Source organism: Lepidochelys kempii, chromosome 20 (genome assembly GCF_965140265.1).
Source record: "Lepidochelys kempii isolate rLepKem1 chromosome 20, rLepKem1.hap2, whole genome shotgun sequence".
NCBI classification, from domain to species: Eukaryota; Metazoa; Chordata; order Testudines; family Cheloniidae; genus Lepidochelys; species Lepidochelys kempii.
The window spans coordinates 24,587,275-24,613,241 of record NC_133275.1 but is presented as its reverse complement, the minus strand read 5'-3'; the positions used below and the strand labels follow the sequence as shown (position 1 = coordinate 24,613,241).

At 63.7% G+C, this 25,967-nt stretch overlaps 1 protein-coding gene across 10 annotated transcripts in view; it reads right to left on the bottom strand.

Moving 5' to 3' along the window:
- Positions 1-1,180: 1,180 nt before the first annotated feature.
- Positions 1,181-25,967, bottom strand: part of LOC140900750 (potassium channel subfamily T member 2-like) — a 38,440-nt gene continuing 13,653 nt past the window's right edge. For 4 of the 10 annotated variants that reach the window (XM_073318501.1, XM_073318502.1, XM_073318505.1 and 1 more), the window contains exons 10-31: positions 25,513-25,693; positions 22,986-23,150; positions 19,189-19,325; positions 18,782-18,845; positions 18,040-18,148; positions 17,460-17,568; positions 16,865-16,921; positions 16,340-16,489; positions 15,510-15,745; positions 14,525-14,747; positions 13,804-13,909; positions 13,164-13,336; positions 12,806-12,877; positions 12,336-12,470; positions 12,090-12,201; positions 11,889-11,990; positions 9,842-9,934; positions 8,336-8,419; positions 5,640-5,768; positions 3,217-3,520; positions 2,504-2,588; positions 1,181-2,131 (exon numbers count right to left, since the gene is read on the bottom strand). In XM_073318501.1, coding sequence (XP_073174602.1) covers positions 2,026-2,131; positions 2,504-2,588; positions 3,217-3,520; positions 5,640-5,768; positions 8,336-8,419; positions 9,842-9,934; positions 11,889-11,990; positions 12,090-12,201; positions 12,336-12,470; positions 12,806-12,877; positions 13,164-13,336; positions 13,804-13,909; positions 14,525-14,747; positions 15,510-15,745; positions 16,340-16,489; positions 16,865-16,921; positions 17,460-17,568; positions 18,040-18,148; positions 18,782-18,845; positions 19,189-19,325; positions 22,986-23,150; positions 25,513-25,693 — 2,932 coding nt within the window. In that variant the 3' untranslated portion in view covers positions 1,181-2,025. Of the gene's footprint in view, positions 2,132-2,503; positions 2,589-3,216; positions 3,521-5,639; positions 5,769-8,335; positions 8,420-8,959; positions 9,279-9,841; positions 9,935-11,888; positions 11,991-12,089; positions 12,202-12,335; positions 12,471-12,805; positions 12,878-13,163; positions 13,337-13,803; positions 13,910-14,524; positions 14,748-15,509; positions 15,746-16,339; positions 16,490-16,864; positions 16,922-17,459; positions 17,569-18,039; positions 18,149-18,781; positions 18,846-19,188; positions 19,326-22,985; positions 23,151-25,512; positions 25,694-25,967 lie in introns of those variants that run through there. The other 6 variants (XM_073318507.1, XM_073318508.1, XM_073318503.1 and 3 more) reach the window with 5 other exon arrangements.

Below are 25,967 nucleotides of genomic sequence, written 5' to 3'. Positions count from 1 at the left end.
CCCCCCGCCGGGGCTCGTTGTTCGAGGGAGCGGCGTGACAGGGTGAGGAGCCCAGTCTGGCCTGTGGCAGAGAACAAGCCAGGCAGGAACCAAACCCCCAGCCCTGCTCCAAGCCAGAACCGTGAATGCCCCCACCTCTCGCCCAGACCCCACCTGCTGCCCTTTCCACCCTGGGGTGGCCCCGTCTCCCCTGCACCTGGAGTCCAGGGCAGCACCAGCCTGGGCAGGGGGACAGCAGCCTTTCCCACCCACCATGCCCCGCTGATGGGGCCCTCGCTCCCGGGCGGCACTCCAGCTCCGCTAGGGGGGGCAGGGGGCTGCTCTAAGAGTGCTTTAGTGATGCTCACAGCCCCCACATCCCCTGGGGCCTGAGCCCCCTAAACCTGGGGGGGGGCTAATGCAGAGCAGTGTGGGGGGCCAGTGCTCAGGACCCCATTGGGAGTTGAGGGACCTCTCCCAAACTGGGATTGGGTGAATCTCCCTTGCTCCCCTGAGCCATGCCTGCAGCAGCCTCTGGGCTGACTGTCCTGCTGGGCCTAGCCCATGTCCGTCCGAGCTCACCCTCTCCCCTGCCATCCCTCCAGCACCCGCACCCCAGGGACACGGGGAGGGGTAAACGGGCCCCGGAAGAGAGCTGCCTGGCCTGAGGTGCCCCAGGAACCGGTGCCCTGTGATGCTGAGGGCAGTGTGTGTGTGTGTGGGGTTGGGGGCTGGCCCAGGGGGGAGCCAAAACCAAGCTGCACCCGCAACACACCAGCGCCATAAGCTGAAAGAACCAGGCGGCAAATCGAGCCCCGCTCCCTCCCTTTCGCCCGTGAGCCGAAGGGTTAAAACCCTGCGAAGGGGACACAGGTTGGGAGAGGTACTTAGACCCACGCGCTCCTGTTCAAGTAATCACGGATTTCCAACGCCCCAGGCTGGCCGGCAGCCGACGGAGCGAAAAATCACAAGGGCTTAAAGAACCCCAGCCCAGCACCTCAGCTGCCCAAGAGCTGCGGCTTCCAGGGACGGCTGCACAGATTCGCTCACTGTTGGCTAAACAAAAGCCGAATGTCTCCTGTGATCACAGGACTCCGGGAGCTGGAGATTTGTGGGGGAACCCAGGAAATATGGCGAGATTCATGAACACGTGGGGGGAGGCAGGGCTCCCCCCTCACCACACACACACTGATGGAGCATCTCCAAGGCAGCTAGAGAGGTTTATTGTATCTGTACATCTAAGAGCCCATGTTCACAGTGAGACCAGAGTCGGAGGAATCTCTGGCATTAAGAAGTCCCTTGGCCCATGTCCCAGGCCGGGGAGGGGGGGAGCTACATTCAACCAGTGGCGCGCGGGGAGGGAGGGGGTTGCCAGTGCATTTCCCAGCATGCCCGGCCTTGATCCTTTAACGGGAGGGGTGCCCGCACGGACAGCTCCGGTCCCTGTCCCCAACCCGGTCCCAGCGTGGGAACGGGGAGCTGCCTGCGGGGAGCGGAGGGGCGCACAACCAAATCCAAGCTGGAAGAGAGACTGGGCGTGGGCTGATGCCAAGGAGAAATGCCGTAAGGGCCTTGGCAGCCCAGAGGACGCCCCCAGCCTGGGGGCCGGATTCCTGTCTCTGGGGCTGGAATGCAGGTGGCGCGGGACCCGTCTCAGCCGGTCAGAGCTGCAGGAAGCATGGGGCAGCGGGCACAGGCATAGCAGGGCAGGCCTGTCTGTCTGTCCCTTGGGGTTCCCAGGAGGGGGCACAATTCTCACAGTGCCCGATGGGTCAGGGCTGCCTGTGCTGGGAGGGACAGGGGCTGCTCTTTCCAGAGCCAATGGGAAAGCACTGGACCTGGAACGGGCACAGCCCCCCAGTGCCAAGTTTTCTCAGGGCAGCGCCCCCATGGCTCCGGGAGCCGTATAGACTGGGGCCAGGATCGGGCCCGGTGGTGGCAGGTGGCAGGTGCCCGGTGCCCTGGGAGCAGATCTTGGCTCGGGGGCTGGCAGAGTCCATTGCCGAGCAGGGGGTCACAGTGTTGGCACGTGTCTCCTGGCTGGGGTCACAGATGGGTGCTGTCCTTCAGGTCCTCGGAGTGGCTGACACTGGCTTTCCGGCTGGGGCTGCTGGCAGAGACCAGGGTCAGGGGGTCGGGCCGGATGAGATATCTGTGGGGAGACAAAGGAGATGTCGGAGGGGCCAGGAGCCAGGCAGTCCCCCCGCCAGCCTTCATTCCCGTCCCCCCGAAATAAGCAGGCCAGCTATACCCCAGCACCTCCCCTCTCTGGGGGGGCTGCTGAGCCCAGCCCCCCGGGCCTATGGGTGGGGGTGCTCCCTCACCAGGGGACGGCTGGGGGGATCCGGATGGGACTGGGGGCTGTGAGGAGGGCTAAGCCCAGCGTGGATTTGGCCCAGGGCTGAGGATTGAAGGGGAAGGGTATAGGAGAGGGGGGAGCAGCCGCTTGCAGCCTGGGCAGAGGGTGTGGGTGCCCCCCAGAGAGCAGCCCCCGCCCCCGGCCGGCCGTGCCCCCGGCACTCACACCACGTCGTTGATTTCCAGCCGCGTGTCAGGCGAGGGGTTGAGCAGGATGTAAGAGAGTGTGTTGCCTTGGTCCATCATGTCCACTGCAAGTTGGGGGGAGATGGTGAGACCCCTGTCCGGCCCCCCAGCCCATCCCTGGGCGGAGTCAGCCAGGCCAGTATCACCCCCAACCGCGGCTCAGACCCACGGGCCCAGCCCACCCAGACCTCCCCCAGCTCAGCCCGCCCAGACCCCCCCGCTGCCAGCTCAGCCCCCGGGCCCAGCCCCCCTGGGACACCCCCCCAGCTCAGCCCCTGGGCCCAGCCCATCCGGGACCCTGCCCAGTTCGGCCCCCCAGCCCAGCCCACCTGGGACCCCGCCCAGCGCGGTCCCCGGGCCCAGCCCCCAGCCCCCCCCAGCGTGGTCCCCTAGCCCAGCCCCCGGCACCCCCCAGCTCGGCCCCGGGGCCCAGCCCCTGGCACCCCCGAGCGCGGTCCCCGAACCCAGCCCCCGGCCCCCCCAGCTCGGCCCCCAGGCCCAGCCCCCAACACTCCCCAGCTCAGGCCCCTGGCCCAGCCCCCGGCCCCCCCCAGCTCGGCCCCCGGGCCCAGCCCCCCCAGCTTAGGCCCCTAGCCCAGTCCCCGGCCCCCCCCAGCTCGGCCCCGGGGCCCAGCCCCCCCAGCTTAGGCCCCTAGCCCGGCCCCCCCAGCGCGGCCCCCGAGCCCCCCGTACTGTAGCCGGCGGCCGAGAGCCCCAGATGTCTCATGCGGGTCTGCACCAGGGCGCCGAGCTCCTGGCGCTCGGAGCGGCGGGACAGTGCACGGCGCTGCTGGCTGATGCGCTCGGCCGCCGTCTGGCTGGGGCGGCGCCCGCCCTTGCGGCTCAGCCGCCGGGCCCACTGCAGGCTCTTGCGGCGCAGCAGCGGCTGCTCGGCCGGGTCGCCGCCCGTCGAGTCGCGGGGCCCCCGGCGGCAGAGGCGGGCGCCGCGCGGCTCCCGCGTGTCCTCGTCGTCCTCCGCGCTGACCGAGACCTGCGGCTGGGGGGGGGCGGGGGTCAGCGCGGGGGGGCCGCGGACCCCCCCACCCGGGGGATCCGCGGTGCTGGAGGGGGGGGCGGGGCACAGAGGAGTGGGGACCCCCTGCCCCCCACGCCCCGCCCTGGAGGCCATCCCGTGGCCCCTGAACACACTGGAGGGGGATGATCCTGCTCCTGAAGGGGGGGGGGGTGAGCGTGAAGTGGGGGGGCCCCAGCCCTGATCTCGGAGGATGGGGGCCCAGCTCTGCTCCCAGGGGGAGAATGGGGGGCCAAGCCCTGATCCCGGGGGCGGGGAATGGGGGCACAGCTCTGCTCCCGGGGGGGGGAATGGGGGCCAAGCCCTGATCCCGGGGGCAGGGGATGGGGGCACAGCTCTGCTCCCGGGGGGGAATGGGGGCCCAGCTCTGCTCCCAGGGGGAGAATGGGGGGCCAAGCCCTGATCCCGGGGGCGGGGAATGGGGGCACAGCTCTGCTCCCGGGGGGGGGAATGGGGGCCAAGCCCTGATCCCGGGGGCAGGGGATGGGGGCACAGCTCTGCTCCCGGGGGGTGGGGTGGGGGCACAGCTCTGCTCCCGGGGGGGGCCAAGCCCTGATCCCGGGGGCGGGGGATGGGGGCACAGCTCTGATCCCGGGGAGGGGGGGAATGGGGGCCAAGCCGTGAGCCCAGGGGGAGAATGGGGGCCAAGCCCTGATCCCAGGGGGCCCAGCTCTGCTCCCAGGGGAAGAATGGGGGCCAAGCCCTGATCCCAGGGGGAGAATGGGGGCCAAGCCCTGATCCCAGGGGATGGGGGCCCAGCTCTGCTCCCAGGTGGAGAATGGGGGGCCAAGCCCTGATCCCGGGGGGGGGATGGGGGCCAAGCCCTGATCCCGGGGCGGAGGGGAGGGGGCACAGCTCTGCTCCCGGGAGGGGGGAATGGGGGCCAAGCCCTGATCCCGGGGGCGGGGGATGGGGGCACAGCTCTGCTCCCGGGGGGGGGGGGAATGGGGGCCAAGCCGTGAGCCCAGGGGGAGAATGGGGGCCAAGCCCTGATCCCGGGGGGAGAATGGGGGCCAAGCCCTGATCCCGGGGGGTGGGGTGGGGGCACAGCTCTGCTCCTGGGGAGGGGGGGAATGGGGGCCAAGCCCTGATCCCAGGGGATGGGGGCCCAGCTCTGCTCCTGGGGGGAGAATGGGGGCCAAGCCCTGATCCCGGGGGGAGGGCACAGCTCTGCTCCTGGGGGGAGAATGGGGGCCAAGCCCTGATCCTGGGGGGGGATGGGGGCCCAGCTCTGCTCCCAAGGGGAGAATGGGGGCCAAGCCCTGATCCCGGGGGGGGATGGGGGCCAAGCCCTGATCCCGGGGCGGAGGGGAGGGGGGCACAGCTCTGCTCCCGGGAGGGGGGAATGGGGGCCAAGCCCTGATCCCGGGAGGGGGGAATGGGGGCCAAGCCCTGATCCCGGGGGGGGGGGAATGGGGGCCAAGCCCTGATCCCGGGGCGGAGGGGAGGGGGCACAGCTCTGCTCCCGGGAGGGGGGAATGGCGGCCAAGCCCTGATCCCGGGGGCGGGGGATGGGGGCACAGCTCTGCTCCCGGGGGGGGGGGGGGAATGGGGACCAAGCCCTGATCCCGGGGGGAGAATGGGGGCCAAGCCCTGATCCCGGGGGGTGGGGTGGGGGCACAGCTCTGCTCCCGGGGAGGGGGGGAATGGGGGCCAAGCCGTGAGCCCAGGGGGAGAATGGGGGCCAAGCCCTGATCCCAGGGGATGGGGGCCCAGCTCTGCTCCTGGGGGGAGAATGGGGGCCAAGCCCTGATCCCGGGGGGGGGCACAGCTCTGCTTCTGGGGGGAGAATGGGGGCCAAGCCCTGATCCCGGGGGGGGGGCACAGCTCTGCTCCTGGGGGGAGAATGGGGGCCAAGCCCTGATCCTGGGGGGGGATGGGGGCCCAGCTCTGCTCCCAAGGGGAGAATGGGGGCCAAGCCCTGATCCCGGGGCGAAGGGGAGGGGGGCACAGCTCTGCTCCCGGGAGGGGGGAATGGGGGCCAAGCCCTGATCCCGGGAGGGGGGAATGGGGGCCAAGCCCTGATCCCGGGGGGGGATGGGGGCCAAGCCCTGATCCCGGGGCGGAGGGGAGGGGGGCGCACCTCGGCGGCAGAGAGCAGGTGGCAGTGGGTGCGGTAGATGCCGATCGGGATGTCGCCCGTGCTGGAGCAGAGCTTCTGGTAGAGGCGCCCGTAGGAGCGGATCCACAGGTCGTCCTCGGTCACCTTCAGCTGCGGGGGAGAGAGATGGGTCACCCTGCGGGGGAGGGGCGTCCCCCTGCCCCCCGAGCCTGCCATCCCCTCCGCCATGCAGCAGTGACTGCTGCCCCCCTACCGGCACCTGCAGGGGGATGAGGAGCGAGCCCCACACCGAGAACAGAAGGGAAAGGGTGGGGGAGACAGAGAGAGAGGGGGCCGTGTGTGGGGACTGAGGGCAGCATGAGGGGACCGACCGGGGGTGCCAGTTCAGATTTTGGGGGGCAACTTTAACTGTGATGCCAGGCCGGGGGCTACTTAGGGACCTGAAAAGTGTTTTGGCAGAGAACTTAGCAATTAGCTGACAGGAGCCCTGGATCTAATTCCTATAGAAAAGAACAAAGATTCAATAAATATTAGACCCATTCAGCCTTAACACTAACATGTTCTGACACCTCGTGGCAAGTCACCTAAGGGACACTGGTTAGGTTTAAATATTTAAAGTTTATTCTTACTTTGTTACTAACTCTGCAGACAGAGAGACTCTGTCAGGACTCCTGGGTTCTATCTCAGCTCTGGGGGTCAAGTGGGGGGCAGATACATCTGGGTTCTATATAAGAACATCAGAACGGCCAGACTGGGTCAGAGCAATGGTCCATCTAGCCCAGTGTCCTGTCTTCCGACAGTGGCCAGTGCCAGGTGCCCCAGAGGGAATGAACAGAACAGGGAATCATCCAGTGATCCATCCCCTGTCGCCCATTCCCAGATTCTGGCAGAGGCTAGGGACACCGTCCCTGCCCATCCTGTCTAATAGCCATTGATGGACCTATCCTCCAGGAACTTATCAGGTTCTTTTTTGAACCCTGTTATAGTCTTGGCTTTCACAACATCTTCTGGCAAGGAGCTCCACAGGTTGACTGTGTGTTATGTAAATACTTCCTTTTGTTTGTTTTAAACCTGCTGCCTCTTCATTCCATTGGGTGACCCCTAGTTCTTGTGTTTTAAGTGAAGGAGTAAATAACACTTCCTTATTCAATTTTTCCAAACCATTCATGATTTTGTAGGTCTCTATCATATCCACTCTTAGTTGTCTCTTTTCTAGGAAGAAATATGGTGTCATCTTGGTGGGTTTGGAAAAGTGGCATCAAAATTGTGAGCTTATATAGGGAGAAATAATCACAGAACTGGAAGGGACCTAGAGAGGCCGTCCAGTCCAGTCCCCCACACTCAAGGCAGGACTAAGTATTATCTAGACCATCCCTGATAGGTGTTTGTCCAACCTGCTCTTAAAAATCCCCAATGATGGAGATTTTACAACCTCCCTGGGCAATTTATTCCAGTGTTTAACTACCCTGACAGGTGGGAAGTTTTTCCTAATGTCCAACCTAGACCTCCCTTGCTGCAATTTAAGCCCATTGTTTCTTGTCCTTGTTAAGAACATTTTTTCTCCTACCTCCTTGTAACAACCTTTTATGTACTTGAAAACTATTCTCATGCCCCCTCTCAGTCTTCTCTTCTCCAGATGAAACAAACCCAGTTTTTTCAATCTTCCCTTACAGGTCATGTTTTCTAGACCTTTGATTATTTTTGTTGCTCTTCTCTGGACTTTCTCCAATTTGTCCACATCTTTCCTGAAATGTGGCACCCAGAACTGGACCCACTACTCCAGTTGAGGCCGAATCAGCGCAGAGCAGAGCAGAAGAATGACTTCTCGTGTCTTGCTTACAACACTCCGGCTAATACATCCCAGAAGGATGTTTGCTTTTTTTGAAACAGCGTTACACTGTTGACTCATGTTTAGCTTGTGATCCACTATGACCCCCAGATCCCTTTCCACAGGACTCCTTCCTAGGCAGTCATTTCCCATTTTGTGTGTGTGCAAGATTGTTCCTTTCTAAGTGGAGCACTTTGCATTTGTCCTTATTGCATTTCATCCTATTTACTTTAGCCCATTTCTGCAGTTTGTCCAGATCATTCTGAATTTTAATTCCATCCTCCAAAGCACTTGCAACCCCTCCCAGCTTGGCATTGTCCGCAAACTTTATAAGCGTACTCTGTATGCCATTGATCATCTAAATCATTGATGAAGACATTGAATAGAACCGGACCCAGAACCTATCCCTGCGGGACCCCACTCGTTCTGCCCTTCCAGCCTGTCTGTGAACCATGGATAACTACTCTCTGGGAACGATTTTCCAACCAGTTATGCACCCACCTTATAGTACCCTCCATCTCGGCTGCATTTCCCTGGTTTGTTTGCAGTTACCTGTGTGCAGTTAACTGTCTGTCTGGGGCTAGGGCAAGCGCTGTGAGCAGACCTCAGGTGCAAAACTCAGGGGGAGCCAGAGCCCCCGCTGCCCTTCCTAAATGGCACCCATTGGACAGGCAGAAGACTGCATGTGGGGACGGATGGATGGAGGGCTGTGTGAGGGGACCGATGGACAGACAGAAGGCCATGTGAGGAGACGCATGACTGGCTGGACAGATGTGTAAAGCAGAGGGATGTACAGGACAAGTGAGAGGCAGGCAGAGGGATGCAGACACAGATGCCCAGACGCCAGGGTGAGGGGCAGGTGCCAGGCAGCGTCCGGCCGGGTACTCACCGCGCACAGGAAGCCGGAGCCTGGCATGGAGTCGAGCCCCAGGAGCAGGCGAGTGATGGAGATCATGTAATCCTTCACAAACGACTGCAGGACAGGGGGGAGGGTCAACGGGGAGCTTTCTGGGCCACCCCCTGCCCCCGATTCCCCATCTCCCCTTACTAGCAAGGAGGGGATGGGAGCAGATCTCACAGTGCAGATTGGTGAGGCCAGCCTGGCCCCTGGACCCAGCACAGCAGACTCTGGGCTGCCCCTGCCAGGGCTGCAGGCTGGCATGTCCTATGGTGGGGTGAGGGGGGCTGGGACGTCCCACATGGGGACAGGCTGGCACATCCCACACAGAGGGGGGAGGCTGGTACGTCCCAGGTATGGTGGGGGCAGGATTGGGGGGGTTACCTGGTAGAGAAAGAGACAAGGGGATGCAGGGCTGGGCGTGGGGGGGCGGGGCTCCCAGTAGCAGGGAATAGTGGGTGTCCCCAGGGAGGGTACCTGGGGGCAGGGAGGGGAGGTCCCTTGGGGGGTCCGCAGGGACAGGGAGGGGAGGTCCCTGTGGATGGGGGGGGTGATGTTCTGTACCTTGTGGGAATACCCTACACCCCCATGTTTATCCTGTTTGTTTTTTCTACCTGAAGCAGTGCGGTTGGTTTGAAGCGTGTCAGAGGCTCCCCTTGGGAAAACAAGCCTGGTACATCTCAATTTCTTTGTTAAATTGATGAACTCATAGAAGCTTGCAGCGTCCAGCAGCATAACTGGACACTGCAAGACCAAGGTTCCTAGGGTTGTGTCCAGGGCTGGAGATATTGGCCAGTGTCATTCGGTTGCACAATCCAAGGAGCAGCTTCCATGCCAGAGGCTGTGTGTGAACAGCCCAGGAGTGGGGGTCCTCACAGCATAGCAGGGTAAGGCTGGCTCCCAGGGTCAAGAACTGGAGTGACCGAGCAGATCACTGGTCCGGATAACACCAGAGGGGGACGTCACAGTGGCAGAGCAAGCAGGGTGTATGTGCAGCTTGTTACTCCAAATGAAGTTCACACTTTAAGCACTGATATTTGTGATTTTAAGTGAGTCTTAAGCGCAGTGGTTAAGAACAGTCAGGAGGAGGTCAGAGGTTTGTTATTTTCTGTTTGAGTATTTCGGGAAAGGGAAGTTGGAACAGAAAAGCAGGAAAATGAGTGAAAGCAGTGAAGCGATTGCGAAGTTGGAGCTTTTTAGCCTGAGATTGCAGACAAGGAGCGGGAGCACCAGAGATTATTGCAACTGAAAGAACTGGAGATAAAAGAAAGAGAAAGAGAGAGAGAGAAGAAAGAGAGAGCGAGCAAAAACACCAACTGGACCTGCTAGAGAAGCAGAATCAGAACCTCCCGACCCCAACGACTCCCATCACGCCAAAAATCCACAAGTGGGAACACTTATGTCCTGCATTCAGTGAGGACGATGGTATTGCTGAATATCTGACTGCCTTCAACAGGCCTGTATGTAATACCAGAAATCCTTGATAAGAGTTCCTACCCTGATAGCGAAACTGATGGATGCAGCTCCAATGCCTGTGAGAACAGAGGATTTGAGACCTGGAAGTTGCAAGGTGGTCGTTTGGTGGGAGAGCTGTGGGGAAAAGGTGAATCTGATTGAAGGGTAAACACACCTAGCCCAGAGAGCACGGATCACAGCCCTCTAGTCTAGGGGGCAGGGAAGGACTCAGTGCTGGAGGGGGAAACACTCGGTAACCCCAAAAGGGAAGCTGGATTTTCTGCATGTGTACAGTCCTGGGGTTGGGAGACCACTCCCCAAAGGGCCAGCCAATGTGCAGGATCCCCCTGAACACCTACCTTGCCAGACCCTGAGGCACCAAAACTCCAGAAACATGATTAAATTAAGAGCCCGCACAGAGGGGAACACTGGAGGGAAGGAAAAGCCAGTGACTGATTCCATGGGAGAGAGTCAAAGAACAGCATGGTTAATGAAAAAACTGACCTCAAACCAGACTATCTGAACAGAGGGCGTGGTATCATAAAGATACCTGTAAACGTCCATCTGTGATAAAATGTTTGGTATTAATGTTAAGTTTTGGGGATAAGAATTTTGACACGGATGTTAAACCTTATGGGAACGCTAGTTCTCAGTTAATACATGTAATCAGATTCAAACCATACCACAGCAGAGAAACCATAACAAACCTGGTTTGCTGTGTGTGAAAGGGGAGACTGAGGCACGCTGCCTCATGGCCATAATAGCTGGATGCCAAGAGAACTATAACACAAACTGCCTTCGAGCTAGTCAGTGACTAACCCTCTTGCAGTAAACTGAGGGGAGATGTGTGATGCTCTGTACCTCGTGGGAACACCCTGCACCCCCATGTTCATCCTTGTAAAATGATTGTGTGGTATCCAATCCAAAGGTTGTCATGTCGGGTGTCTTCGGAAGGCTCATGATGCACTGAGCGGTTGTTATAGTAATTGTTGTTATAGGTTGTAATTTCATGTATATAGTTATGAGGCTGAAAAATGTGCCCTCATGGCTTAAAACAGGGCCAGGCAAAACTCTCTAAGAGCAGAGGGGCAGTTCACACCTCATCAGGGCGTGTATGGGACAAACCCAGCCCAGCCTCACAGGCAGAAAGGACACTAGTCTAGGCAGCAACAAAGGATCTGTTGGACTCTGGAGTGAGTCACCGCCCTTCCTTTGGTCAGTCAGGGACTGCAATGAGGTAATGCTCCCCTGACCCTGAAGTGGGGAAGGGAGGGAAGAAAGAACGTGATAAAAGGAAGAGATGTTTGCCAGGCTCTTCCTCGCTCTCCCACCTCCATCGACAGACACCACCACCAAGTGACTGAAGCACTGATCAAAGGGGAGAGCCTGGCTGAAGGGCAACCACCAGCCTGTGGTGAGAAGCATCTCAGTTTGTAACAACATTGGAAGTGTTAAGATCATCTTAGAATGAGTTTTGCTTTTATTTCATTTGACCAAATCTGACTTGTTGTGCCTTGACTTATAATCACTTAAAATCTATCTTTGTAGTTAATAAATCTGTTTATTCTACCTGAAGCAGTGCGGTTGGTTTGAAGCGTGTCAGAGACTTCCCTTGGGAGAACAAGCCTGGTACATCTCCATTTCTTTGTTAAATTGACAAACTCATGGAAGCTTGCAGTGTCCAGCAGCATAACTGGACCAAGGTTCCTAGGGTTGTGTCCGGGGCTGGAGATATTGGCCAGTGTCATTTGGTTGCACAATCCAAGGAGCAGCCGACATGCCAGAGGCTGTGCGTGAACAGCCCAGGAGCGGGGTTCTCATAGCAGAGCAGAGTAAGGCTGGCTCCCAGGGTCAAGGATTGGAGGGATCGAGCAGATCACCTGTTCAGATAACCCCAGGGAGGGTCCCCAGGGGCAGGAAGAGGGGTCCCCAGGGACAGGGGATTTCCCCAAGGAGGGTCCCTGGGGGCAGGGAGGGAAGGTCCCCCGGGGAGGGTCCCTGGGAGTTGGAGGAGGGTTGCTGGGGGTGGGGAGGGAGGGTCCCTGGGGGAGGGAGGGGTGTCCCCAAGGGCAGGGGGTCCCTGGGGTACCTGGTAGAGTAGTGTGTCTAGCATGCTGACGCTGAACACCTTCCCTGCAGCGAAAGGTAGGCGGAACATGAACACCAGGTTGGAGCCGTTCTCCCGCTCCTTCTGTGGGGACAGAGAGCGAGTGAGTGGGGTGCAGCGGGCCAGGGCACAGCGGGGGACAGGGAGATACAGGGGGGCAGCGCGGGGCCGGCCAGGCCGTACCTTCTCCAGCTTGGACAGGGCCAGCGCGTGGCGATCCTTGGCCTTGAACTGCATGAAGCGCATGTTGGCCGGGTGCGTCAGCTCGGTGATGATGTTCAGGCCTGGGAACAGCCTGCCCCGGGCACAAAGACGGGGTCAGACGGACTCCTGAGCCCAGCCCCCACCCCCTGCTCTAACCACGGGACCCCGCTCCCCTCCCAGCGCCGGGGAGGGACCCCAGGCATCCTGGCTCCCCCGGCCCCATACCTGAACAGCGTCTGGACGTTGACGATGGTTTTGGCGTCGGCCATGTAGTCCTCGTCCGCGATCATGGAGCTCTCCTTGTCCACGACCACCATGCTGGCAGCAAAGGTCACACCGCAGTGCAGCAGGTCATCCAGGCTGGGGGGCGGGGGGGTCAGCTGTTGTGCCAGGCAGCGCCGCCCTGCCCCACACCCCCCCCCACTGGCTTGCACCCCTGGGGGCCTCCAAAGCTACCCGAATTAGAGGGGGGTGAGGGCACAGGGCACCACGACGCCAACCGGATGGGGGCAGGCGGGAGGGGGCCGAGCTGGCCCACGCCACCGGCCCCCCAGCTGAGCCCGGGACCGTGGCCCAGAGCCCAGGGCCAAAGCAAGCGTGGCCGGAAATCCAGAGGGGACGAGTGGTTCCGCCTCCCTCCCTCCTGGGTCTGCCCCAGCCCTTGCCCCGGTCTGCCCCGTGCAGCACCTACTCACTTATCGATGGAGCCCACCATGTAATAGACCAAGGGGAACCAGCAAATGGCCTCCAGGAAATGGGTCTCTGGCCTGCAAGGGAAACGGGGGACGGCAGTGGAGGGGCAGACAGGGGGAGGGGCGTATCCCTGCTCCCACCCAGTCTGCATTACTCCACCCCCACCCCCCAGCCTCTGCCCCCGCCCCACGGCCTGTACCCCCACATGTCCCTGTCCCACTCCCTCTGCCCAATACCCAGTGGTGTGCCGGCGAGCCCAGCACCCGCTGTCTGTCCCTGACAGCTCCCCCTCTCCCCCAGCCCATGCCTGTGCCCTGGTGGCCCCCTCCCCGACCCCTTTACCCGGGGCAGGTCCCTCACATGTTCTCCAGCAGCAGCACGATGGGGTTGAGCTCCTTGCGGGGCCGGTAGTAGGCCCGCAGCGGCACGATGAAGTTGTACAGCCCGTTGCCGGCTCTCTCAGCCGAGACAATGATGAGCTTGTTCTGGAAGTGGTAGGCGCGGGCGTCCTCGTACGGGTAGTGGTGGCAGCTCTGCAGAGGCAAGCGGGGTTCACCGGGGGGACAACCCCCCCTCATTCCCTGCCAGGGCTGAGACCGGCGCCGGGGACCCCCCAGGGATCTGACTTGGCTGGGGGTACAGCTGGCTTCTGGGGTGCCAGCACGGCAGGGGTTAAACCCCACCAATCCCCCAGCCCAGAGGGGGCGTGACCCATCCCCCCATTTCCCTCTGATCCCCAGCTGGAGACCTGGGGCTGAGGTGGGGGGGTGACCCCCTCCCTGTTCCTTCCTGGATCTATAAATTGGTGGGGGAGTTGTATCATCCTTTGCTCACTTGTGCCCTCTCACCTGCAGCCTCTTAGGGGGGCCAGCCATGTGTCCCTGGGGTGGCCCCAGGGGGTCACTGGGGCAGGGCAGGGGCCCCTGGGATGGTGCTGGGGGCCCAGCCCAGGGCCCTTTGGCATCGCCCCCGTGGGCGTCTTGCCCAGCCCTGGTGGTACCTTGTCCAGCCGCAGGCAGCAGAAGGGGATCTTCTCCTGGACCAGGTGGCAGAGGGCGGGGGAGCTGCCGATGTAGGGGGAGTTGGTGGGGTAACCCTTTACCCAGCTGGAAGACCAAGAGAGAGGGGGAAGGAGGAGCTGGGGGGCAGGGAGAGGGGGAGGCCAGGCCTTTGGGGGGCCTCGCTCCTCATAGCCCCAAAGCGCCAAGCAGGGCACATTGGAGCTGAGCAGGATACACAGACATCCCGCCAAGCCGGGCAGCTCCTTCCAGCTGGGTTAGTGCCACGGAGCATGGGTGTCTGTCTGTGCTCTGGGCAGCCCTTAACTCTCGGGGGTCCCTCGTGTACCCCACACCGCACGCTCACGTGCCTGGAGACACGCGCACATGCTGTCATTGGCAAACCCCCCTGGGGTCTCCCATACCGGGGGGGGAGCATGTGGGCATTGGGGGATTGCGGCTTCCGACCCACGGACAGCCACCTCCCTCCCCACTGCTATAAACATTTTTTCCCATCGGGACCCTGCAAGGGGCGCTGCAGGTCCAGGCCTGAATTCGCGGGGGCAGCACCAGGCGTGCCCCAGAGGCAGGTCCCTACGTGCCCCACTCCCCTCCGTCCCCGTGGCCTCTCCGTGGACGGGGCCAGTCAGGATGCTGAGACCCCCCCAGCTCGAGCCACGTCACACAGGGCCCCGTGGCAGGCACGGGCGGGCAGGTCCTTACGTGCCGGAGGCGGCTGCGGAGCCGTCAGAATGGGTGGCCTCGTCCTCCGACTGGTCGCTCAGCAGGTCGAAGGCGGGGCTGGGGATGGCGTCCACCACCTCCAGGACGGGGGCAATGCTGCGGCACTTCTCAGTGCCCGCCGGGTCGCCCGGCAGGCCCAGCGTGGTCCCGCCCACGCTGTCCGGGCTGCTGCCAGAGTCCGGTAGGTCCATGGCCACCGTCCCTGCACGGCCGGGGGGCAGGCGGGTCAGGGCACTCTCGGGCGGGGGCAGGACCCTGAGCCCAGCCGTCCCGGCTGCCCCCACGTGCCTCCCCCAGCCTGCAGGGGGGCATCTGGGGCCGATTCTGTGACACGCCCCCCGAGTGGGGGCAGGCTGAGCCCCAGCAAACTCGTATCACATGATGCCACCCAGCTGGGCTGGACTGGAACCCGGCCCCCAGCTGGGCCCCGCCCCACCAGCCACCTGGTGCCCTGCCCCCCTGCTTCGGAGAGCAGGCAGCTGGGCCTGTGCTGGGTGGGGATTGGCTGCGGCAGTGCAAAGGGCTGGCTGGGGATTGGTGGGCCCCATGCTGAGTGATGATTGGCTGGGGAAGTGTGAAGGGCAAGTGGGAATTAATAAGGGAGAGTGTGGCCCAGTGCTGGATGGTGATTGGCTGGGGTAGTATGACAAGCCAGCTGGAGATTGGTGGGAGTTTGGCAGGGCCCCATACTCAATAATGACTGGCTGAGGAGGGGTGAAGGGCCGGCTGGGGATTGGTGGGGCACTCTGGGGGGAGTCCCATGCCGGGCGGTGATTGGCTGAGACCTGACAGGCCGGCAGGGGACGAGGGGAGAAAGCTGGGGCTCGGTGCTGAGTTCCGATTGGCTGCAGCAGGGTGACGAGCCAGCGGGGGATTGGTGGGGAACGGGCGGGCTGCGTGCCGGGGGGCGATTGGCCGGAGAGGTGTGAGGGGCCGGCCGGGGTGGGTGACGGGCGGGGCTCACCCATGCTGGCGATGACGCTGTGCACGGGCAGGCGTGTCAGGCCGGGGTAGGCCGGGGTGGGCAGCCGGCTCGGGCGCAGATGCTCCTGCTGGCGGAAGATGAAGGCCGAGTTCTCCTCCTTGGAGATGTTGATGTAGAAGCAGGTGTCGGAGGAGGCCAGGATGTGGCAGGGCCCCGGGTTCAGCAGGATGTTGTTCTTGTCCTCCCGGCACACGCCGATCAGGCACACCCCGTACCTGCCGGGGCAGCCGGGGTCAGCGCCTGGGTCCCCCGGGAGGGGGCTCAGCCCTGCAGAGCTGGTGGAGGGAGGCGTGTGCAAGCCAGCTCGGAGCTCCTGGGGGTGCAATAGGCGTGCAGGCCTGGCTGGGTGTAAGTGTGCTCATGAACAGAGACCACGCGCAAGCTGGATCATGCGCGTGCACAGGGGTGCGTGTGGGCGAGGATGTCTGCGCACGTGCAAGGGCATGCAAATGTGTGTCTGCAGGTGAGGCACGAGTGTACGTGTGTAAGTGTGTGCAAGCACACAGAAGAGTGTGCCAATGTCTGTAAGTGTGTGCATGAGTGTACAAGGACATGTGCGAGCATGTGCAAGGGTATGCACCAATCAATGTGTGTGAGCATGTGCACCAGGGCGTGAGCTTGCCCACCTGCGTGCAAGCACCTGGAAGGGTATGCCAATGTGTGTAAGCATGGGCACAAGTGTACGAGCACGTGTGTGAGCATGGGCACGAGCATACACGTGTGCGGGCATGTGCAAGGGTACGCCAGCGTGCCGGCATGCGGCGGTGCACACGCGGCACATGGAGCCGCCCTCCCCCGGCCCCGCGCACCTCTTGTGGGCGTGGAAGGAGGCGTAGGTGAAGCTCTTGCCCTGGTATTGGCCCAGGAACTTGCTGTCCCCCAGCCGGACGTGGTAGACCTCGTTGGCCGAGCAGCGGCTGTACATCCTCTGCCATTGCTCCGGGGAGGCGGGGCCGTCCCTGAGGAGGGAGAGACGCCCCCCATGTGCATCACAGCCCTGGGGTTGGGGGGGGGGCCCTCCCCCGACCCCCGCCCAGGAGGGAGGGGAGCCCTGGCCTGTGGACTCACCCCCGGTGTCGCTGGTGCCTGGGTCACGGCAGGGAAAGTCCACGGGGCTCCAGCCATTCACAGAACGCAGGGGGGGATGTCCCAGAGCTGGGCAGGGTTGGGGCCCCTCCCTCTGCTGCTCGCCTGGCTCTGGATGCGGGGGCTCCAGCCGGGGGTCGACCCCAGGACGAGGGGCCCCAACGTCTCCTCCTGGCCCGTGACCCAGAGGCAAGTGCATCCCCTCCCCCCGCAGCACGTCACCCACCCAGGCCCCAGCCCAGACTCACCTGGACAGGGGCTGCCAGGGGCCTGGCCGCGGCTTGAAGGGCTCCATGGGGGTGGTTCTGTCCAAAGGCACCAAGGGGCAAATGACAACCGACCCCATCCCTGCCACCCCACCATCCCCCACCCTGGCAATCGGCTCAGGCTCTCTGCACACTCAGGCAGATGTGGCTGGGGCTGGTCTCCCCCACCCTGCTGCTGACTCCTGCCTCCCCCAATGCACCTAATGCTGTTTCCTCCCCCACCCTGGCACTGGCTCCTGCCCCCCTTCTTTCTCAGTGCTGCTGTGGGGGGGCACAGGAGGTCTCCAGGGCAGGAGGAAGTGCTGTGGGGCTCCCTGGTCCCACCCCCCCCTTGACTGCCTTCCCTCCCAGAAGAGTACTGACCCCAGGGTGGGTGGAGAGACCTGTTGCTGGGGTGTGATTGGCAGGACCCCCAGAGCAGTGGGGCTGAGAATCAACACCCCACTGGGATGCACTGGGTGGGTTCCCCCCAGCCCGAAAGCGACTGGCTCAGGCTCTGTGCAGACCAGGCAGCGCTGCTGGGTCTAGTGCAGCCCCAGCTGGGGGCGGTCAGCCAGCGACGGGCACCGCTACTCACTGTCCCCGCGAGGTGTGGATCAGCAGCGTGATGAGGGTGGAAGTGGCTGGACACACACAGTTCAGAGCCAACATGGCGTACTTGAATTCTTCTTCGCAGACCACGTGATCTGCAGAGAGAGGCGCACACGGGCTGGGAGCCAGGGCCGAGGCTGCCCCGGAGGAGCTGGGCCTGCTCCCCCAGCTGCTTGCTTCCTTCATCCGTCCCTTCCTTCTTCCCTCCATCCGCCTATCATCCTGCCTCTGCCAGCTCTCCGTCCACCCAGCCACCCAACCACCTTCCCTCCTTCTCTAGCTCTCCGTCCACCCCCGTCCACTCCTCTGTCTGCTCTATTCATCTACCCCCTGCCTGATCCATCCCTCCATCCCCGTATACATCCCCATCTCCCCTCTTATCCACCCTCATTCATAACCCTCTATCCAGCCAACCCTCCATCCCCCCATCCCCATAGACATCCCCCATCGCTCTCCTCTCCCCCGTTGCCGATCCCTGCAGGAGCATGGGGCAGGGGCAGGAGAGGGTGCCAGGGGCACAGTGGAGGCAGAGACAGGACAGCGGGGGCCATGTGGGGGCACCTCACCTGCGAATTTGATGTGGAACTTGTTCTCGGGTTTGAGGATCTGCACGTACAGGGGGCAGTTGGGGGCAAAGTCCTTGACCGCCCAGGCCCTCAGGATGGTCTGATGATCCTGGGGGGTGGGCAAGATGGGGCAGAGTGTCACAGCCAGGCCAGCCCCCTCACGTTTCCCCCAGCCCCCCGGGTGCCAGGAGGGATCACGCCTCCCCCCAGTGCCTCCCCACAGCCCCCAGCACCCTGCTGTGCAGCGTGGTCCCCAGAGACCCAATTGGCCTGGCGTGGACACAGCGACCCACGCAGGGCGCCATGGCTGGGAAATGCAGACAGCCTGGCAGCTGCTTCCCGCTGCCCTGCACCAGGGGGTCTCAGCCTGCCCAGGTGGGGTCCCTGCAGAGGATGGAGACCCGGACAACACGGCCCCTGCCAGCGCGTATCCCAGAAGCCACTGCAGGAGAGCTGTTGGCCCAGCATCCAGCACGACGGGGCCCCGATCTCGGCCGGGGTCTGGGCAGCGCCCGGCACGACGGGGCCCCAATCTCGGCCGGGGTCTGGGCAGTGCCCGGCACGACGGGGCCCCTATCTCGGTCGGGGTCTGGGCAGTGCCCAGCATGACGGGGCCCTGATCTTGGTCGGGGTGTCTGGGTGCTACCCTGTAATAAATACCCCTCCCCCGGTACTATCTTTAACCCTGTGCTGGGTCCGGCTGGGTGGCCCGCAGGGCGGGATATCTATGCGTGGCACCTACCGCAGCGATCCGGTCCCCCTCGAAGCGGTTGCTGAGGATAAAGCAGGCCTCTGCGTCATCCATCCTTTAGTGTGGGGAGAAGAGACGGGGATTAGCAGGAAACCAGACCCCAGCGGGGCAGCTTAGACCACAGATTAGCTGTGGGGAGCAAAGTGGCTGGAGACAGGATGGGACTGGACCCCTTGCTTCCCCATCACAGACAAGGCCAGCTCCCTGCCCCGGCACCCCTCCCTTCACAGACAGGGTGGGGCAGGGCCCCCCCTTTGGGTCCACCAGCTGGCTGGGGGGGGTGGCCAAGATTTTCTGACCCCACTGGCCAGTTCCATCGATTCCCTCTGTCATTGGCCGACGGGGATGGGAGGAAGGGCCCCCGAGGCATGGGGCAGCCCCGCCTGGCTGGCACTCACTTGGCCCGCATGAGGTCCTGGTCCTTGAGGGCCGAGCCCTGCAGGAAGATGACGCGCTGGGACCAGAGCGGGATCTGCAGCACCCGCCGCACCGCCACGTCCATCTCCGTGGGGCACAGGATCACCACATAGTAGTCCTGCCGGGGAGTCGCGGGGCATGGTCAGGGCACGGCCAGCCCTCTACGCCACCCCCACGGCCGGCCCCCCGGGCCAGCCCCCCTATGCCAGCATGGCCAGCCCCCCCATATCCCAGTACAGCCAGCCCCCTGTGCCAGGTACCTACACCTCCCCGGCCCGGCCTGCCCCCTGGGCCAGCCCCCCCATATCCCAGTACAGCCAGCCCCCTGTGCCAGGTACCTACACCTCCCCGGCCCGGCCTGCCCCCTGGGCCAGCCCCCCCATACCAGCCTCTATCCCAGCATGGCCAGCCCCCTGTGCCAGGTACCTACACCTCCCCGGCCCGGCCTGCCCCCTGGGCCAGCCCCCCCATACCAGCCTCTATCCCAGCATGGCCAGCCCCCTGTGCCAGGTACCTACACCTCCCCGGCACGGCCTGCCCCCTGGGCCAGCCCCCCCATACCAGCCTCTATCCCAGCATGGCCAGCCCCCTGTGCCAGGTACCTACACCTCCCCGGCCCGGCCTGCCCCCTGGGCCAGCCCCCCCATACCAGCCTCTATCCCAGCATGGCCAGCCCCCTGTGCCAGGTACCTACACCTCCCCGGCCCGGCCTGCCCCCTGGGCCAGCCCCCCCATACCAGCCTCTATCCCAGCATGGCCAGCCCCCTGTGCCAGGTACCTACACCTCCCTGGCCCGGCCCGCCCCCTGGGCTAGCCCCCCTATGCCAGCATGGCCAGCCCCCCCATATCCCAGTACAGCCAGCCCCCTGTGCCAGGTACCTACACCTCCCCGGCACGGCCCGCCCCCTGGACCAGCCCCCCCATACCAGCCTCTATCCAGCATGGCCAGCCCCCTGTGCCAGATACCTACACCTCCCCGGCCCGGCCCGCCCCCTGGGCTAGCCCCCCCCCCCCCCCGCCAGTCCCCATCCCACTATGGCCACCCCCCTCCATCCACCACCCCCACCCCACCCGCTCCCTCCCAGTTTCCCTTTCCCCTCCCCGCACCCTTCCATGGGGTCCGGAGGGTTCAGGGAGCGGAGAGCTCCAGCCCTGGGCTACGCCAGCCCTTCGCCTGCCCGCTGAGCCCCTCTGAGCCCTGCACAGCAATGGGCAGCCCCCGCATCCAGGGAGGGTGCAACGCGCATTGCTAGGCCAGACCCCCTGCACCCACATGGCCGCAGAACAGTGCCAAGGCACCAGCCCATCGGGGCCCCCTGGAACAGCCCTTCCCCCTCCCCGCACAGCGCCGTTCCCCTGCACCTCCCCAGCTGGGATCAGGGCTCAGCACCCCCTTGTGCCCGCAGTGCCCAGCTCTTCCTGCTGCAGCACGGGGTGGGGGTCCAGAGCTTCACTCTATGGGGGTCGATGCTGTGATGTTCCTGACGTGAACTGGGACCATGTAGATCATTGTTGCAACCGAGGTCCAGTAGTGGCACCAAAACGTGTATAAAGGGGGTCAAATGAGGTGTCTAAGACGAGGTGATGGTTGGCTGGTTAGGACTGTGCTGTCTGGGTGTGTGTATCTGTTTTGAATTTGAAGTTATCAGTATTGACTCTGTACTGTCTGTAGCTCAAACCTGCGCTCTGCTTCCGGGGGACGCCCCAGACACGTTGGGGTCAGCTCCGCCCAGCCTGCTGGATGGCCCAGAAAGGACCATCAGCGACACAACTGTCCCATTGCGAGAAGGCAGACACGCCTGGGGACTCAGCCGGGCAGGCAGGGACCTGCCCATGGACCAAACTCTGAGGTGTTTCCAGGCCATGGGCTGGGCAGCTTGTCCTTGGGACAAAGAAAGCAGAGGCCACCTGGCAGGAGACTATACAAAGCTACTGCAGCTCCTCCACCTGGTCGTCTGTCCTGCTGCTCACCTCTGGAGGGACCTTGCTACACACGGAAGCTCTGAACCCGGGACCAAAGGACCCCTCCCAGCTGGGGACGTTCTCCAGAGCCTGGATTTGAACCTGCCGCTTATTCCATCCCTGCTACAAGCCTGACCCGAGAACTTGGCCGTTACTGGATGGGACTGATTCCATTTCACCAGTGCTGGCTCTCACCAACCTCGGTTTCCTTTGATCAATAAACCTTTAGCTTTTAGATGCTAAAGGATCGGCAACAGCGTGATTTGTGGGTAAGAGCTGACTTGTCCCGGGGTCTGGGGCTTGGTCCGTTGGATCGGGAGAACCGTCTTTCTTTTACTGGCGAATTGGTTTTCATAACCGTGCGTCCCCACAGCGAGCGGCGCTGGTGGGGATCCTGGGAAACGGGCGCGTCTGAGGGCATTGCCGGCCTGACTTGTGGTTAGCCCGTGGGGTGAGACCCAAGTCCTCGCTGGCTGGTGGGTTTGGTTTGCCTTAGTTTGCAAAAGCCCTGCCCTGGTCTCAGCAATGTGTCCTGACTTGGCACCTCTCAGTTGGGTCCCACCAGAACCAGCCTCGTTACAGATGCCCCCTGCCCCACACCAGCCCCGGGCTGGGTCTGAGCCTGCAACCTCCAGTCCTGTGGTGGAGGAGCGCCCCGCGAGCGGGCAGCAACAGTAACTAACTATCTGGTAGGGCACCGGCCCCTCTGCCAGGGGTACCCAGGGTCTGCCCCCTCCCCCGCCCATAAAGCAGCACAGAGCCAACAGCGCTCCATACAGGGCACGACGCCGGCATCGGGACTCCTGGCTTCTACTCCTGGCTCCACACTCTGGAGTAAAGCACCGCCCCTCTCCGTGCCTCGGTTTCCCCTTTGTCTACTTACAGTGGTTACCTTCAATTTATCCTGAGAACCCAGGATCGGGCCCTGAGAGCTTCCAAAGCATGTTTTTCCTGGAGTGGGGAGGGGGGCATTGAGTCAGCTGCCCCACCTATGCCTCCCCCCCCCCCCCCGAGCCCAGCTGCTTGTTCGATTCCTGGGCAAGGGAGATAAAATGGGTCGCTCTGTTCCCTCTGCCCTCCTCCCACTTAGGCTATGCCAGGCACAAAGGCCATGCATGACACAGTGCAGTAGTCTGTGGGGGTGTCTCATTTGCATATATGAATATGCAAATCACCCATTCTGTTAGTTGAGGGCGTTGCTCCTGATTTGACAAGGAGTGAGCATGCTGGCAGGCGGTGGGGGGGCAGTGGGGAAGGGACAGACCAGAGTGTGCAGAGAGTGTGGGAGCGAACATTCACCCCCCCAACATTGCACTGAACCCCCCAAAACCTGAACTGGACCCCCAGATTTTCATGTCCAAATCTTCCCCCAAGCCCCATGCTGATCCCTCAAAACCCTGCCTTGCCCCCAAGCCTCACACTGACCCCCCAAGCCCTGTCCTGTGCCCCAAGTCCCACACTGATCCCCCGAATCCTGTTCTGCCCCCCAAGCTCCATGCTGAGCCCCCCAAGCCCTGTCCTGCCCCCCTAGCCCCACGCTGAGCCCCCCAAGCCCTGTTCTGCCCCCCAAGCCCCATGCTGACCCCCCAAGCCCTGTCCTGCCCCCCAAGCCCCACGCTGACCCCCCGAACCCTGTCCTGCCCCCACGATCCTGGCCGGGGACAATGTCTGTGCAGAGCTGGGACGTCAGGAGCGTCAGCATGCCATCGCCCCCAGAGCAGCTGGCACCATCGGTGTCTGGAGGGGCTGCAGAATGCGGGGTGAGCTCCTTAGCCCCCCCGTGCCCCCCGCAGCCTGGCGCCCCGCCCCCTCTCACCTGCAGGCGGGGGTGGGCATAGAACTCGTTGAGGAAGTCCATGAGCAGGTCGATCTTGAGGGAGCTCACGCACAGCACCACGTGCTTCTCCGTCTGTGCCCGGTACCGGCTGTAGTTGCCCCCTGACTTCTGGCGCTCCATCCATAGGAAGGCCAGCTGCTCGAACTGCGAGAGAGGGCGGGGAGCCGGCCTTAGGGGGCGCGCGCCCCTCCGAGCTGCTGCTGGCCCCAGTGCAGCACTAGGGGGCACTGTGCTACCCAGAGCAGGGCGGGGGCTCGGCGGGGGGCGCTGGGCTGCGGGGGGCCCTGGGCTGCAGGGAGCAGGGCGGGGGCTCGGCAGGGGGCGCTGGGCTGCGGGGGGCCCTGGGCTGCAGGGAGCAGGGCGGGGGCTCGGCAGGGGGCCCTGGACTGTGGGGAGAGGGGCAGGGGCTCGGTGGGGCACTGGGCTGCAGGGGGTGGGGCGGGGACTCGGCGGGGGGCGCTGGAGGGAGCAGGACAGCGGCTCAGTGGGGGGCGCTGGTCTGTGGGGAGAGGGGCAGGGGCTTGCCGGGCGGCTCTGGGCTGCGGGGAGAGGGGCAAGGGCTCGGCAGGGAGAGCTGGGCTGTGGGGAGAGGGCGGGGGCTCAGCCGGGGGTGCTGGAGGGAGCAGGATGGGGGCTCAGCGGGGGGCACTGGGCTGTGGGGAGAGGGGCGGGGGCTCGGTGGGGGGCGCTGGACTGCAGGGAGGGGTGCTCAGCAGGTGGTGTGCAGCTAGGAGCAATGTGAGGGTACCTCAGCACTGGGCGAGGGATCCCTGTATAAACAGCCCCCACACTCCACCCCAGAGGTGGCTGCATCTCGGTGCCAGGCGAGGGGTCCTCGTGTATGGTGCACGGGCTGGAAGCAGGCCCATACCATGAATTTGCTCTGGGTTCCCGCCCCCCATTCTGCTCTGGGCCCGGTCATGCCAGCGCCAGGGGGTGGGCTGGGCCCGTGGCTGCTGCCAGCTGGGTTAGCCCCCTTGGGCTGGGATCCCACTCCTTCCTGGCGGGGAACGCGTGCACTGAGAGTCCCTGGGCCTGGCAGCCCGCCAGTGGGGTGGTACCTCTGGGGCTGGGAGTGAGCGTGGGGGGTAATGGGGAGGCAGAGGAGCTGGCAGGCCACTTCTCGGGAGGGGGGTCTGTTCCCTGGGGCTGAGGAGGCAGGAAGCTGCATGGACAGAGTGATGGGGGGGCGGAATCCCAGCTGCTGCAGGTCCCTGTGGGGTGGAGCAAGGGCCCTGCCCCCTCCCTCCTGCTAGAGGGGCGACCCCCCCCCAGCTCCATCTTTATCCCCCCACTAGACCTTCAGCACCAGGAAAAGCCGGCAGCCTGTCTGGGGGGCCCTGTCTCCTGCCTTGCACTGGGGCATCCCCAGGTCCCTTGCCTGCGGGGATGGGGCAGGGGGCCCTCCGGCTCTCACCAGGCTCCGGGCTCCCCAAAAACTGGCTGTTCCTGGCCCTGGGAGCTCTAATCCACCTCTCCCGGAGCTGACAGACGGCAGGAGCCAGCACTTCGTGTCCTCGCCCGCCCCCGTCACCATGTGAGGCCAGCTGCTGCCAAGCCACCAGGCGGGGCTCCCCACACGCCAGCTCCAGGGCAAGGAGACGGGTGGGAAGTACCCGGCGCCCTCCAGCCCTGGCCGGGACCATGGACACACAATGCAAACACGCAGCCACACGCAATGCATATGTAGCCAATGGAGCGAAGGCCACTGATGCCAGCTGGGGATCTGACTCGGTGGATCCTGGAATTTGCCTCCTGTCTCTGGGCCCAAATGCAATGGTGCCGGAAGCACCGGGGGCGGTTCCCCTCCGGGGTTGATCTGGGGTGACCCCACTGGAGCTGCGTGCTGTCTACACCAGGGCAAGGGAGCTCAGCAGGCCCGATGTGCAGTGGGCCTAGGAAGGAGCGCCCCGGGGCTGGAGCTGCGAAAAGGCAGCGGAAAGGCAGGTCGCCCCTCCTGGCCTGCGGAGAGAGCTCGGCTGCCTCCCTGGCTCCAGCTTTCCCCCTCTGGATTCTCTCCCACCCGCCGCACTGACCTGCCCCCCTGTCACCCCAAGTGGCTGGACCCTGCTTCTGAGGAGTCCAGGGCCCACCCCGGCCGGAGTCATTGTTTCTTCCCGAGATGCCACGGCCAGAAGGACCTGGTCTGACCCCTGCCCAGTGCAGGACGGCCCTGAGCTCATTCCTGGCTGGCCCCGAGCAGAGCCTGAGCTCAGAGCCGCCAGGGACAGAGACCCCACCGCGCCCCCGGGTTCATTCCCCTCCCTGGCAAACATCGGCACCGTGTGGCCAGCTGGAACTCGGCCAGCTTCACCCTCCAGCCGCTGAAGCTGGCTCGACCTTGGCTGCTGGACTGAGGAGCCCGTCAGTAACCGTTGGCTCCCCGTGGAGGCCAGGTGCCCCCCGTGTTACTCCCCAAGAGTTCGGGAGTGACCCGACCCGCAGGTGCCGCTCTTCCCACCCACCCCTGCCCGTCTGGGCAGCCTCCCGCCTGCCTGCAGCTCACCTGGATGGGCAGCACAATGAGCGCCACGCAGATCATGATGACGACCAGCAGCTGGGAGGGCCAGATCTTGGGGGTGACGTCCCCGAAGCCCACGGTGGAGAAGGTGACGATGCAGAAGTAGAGTGAGTCGAAGAGGGTGAGGTTGTTGCCTGCGCGCTCCAGGTGCTGGATCCCACAGATGCTGGGGGGGAGCCACCGGTCAGCGTCACAGCCAGGATCATCGGGATCGCTGGCGAGTGACGTGCCCCGCCTCAGAGCTGGCTGCAGCAACGCAACAGGGCGGGGAGGGGCATCTCCACGCTGACCCCGGCAGGTGAGCGGGGGCACAGCACGCCAGGCGCTCAGCCTGGGTGGCTCTGGGGATTCAAGTCTCCAGGCCCAAGGGGCAGGCGGAAAAGGCCCAGCTGGGCTGCTGTCCATGGTGCTGCCACTGACCTGCCCCTGCCAGCCCAGCT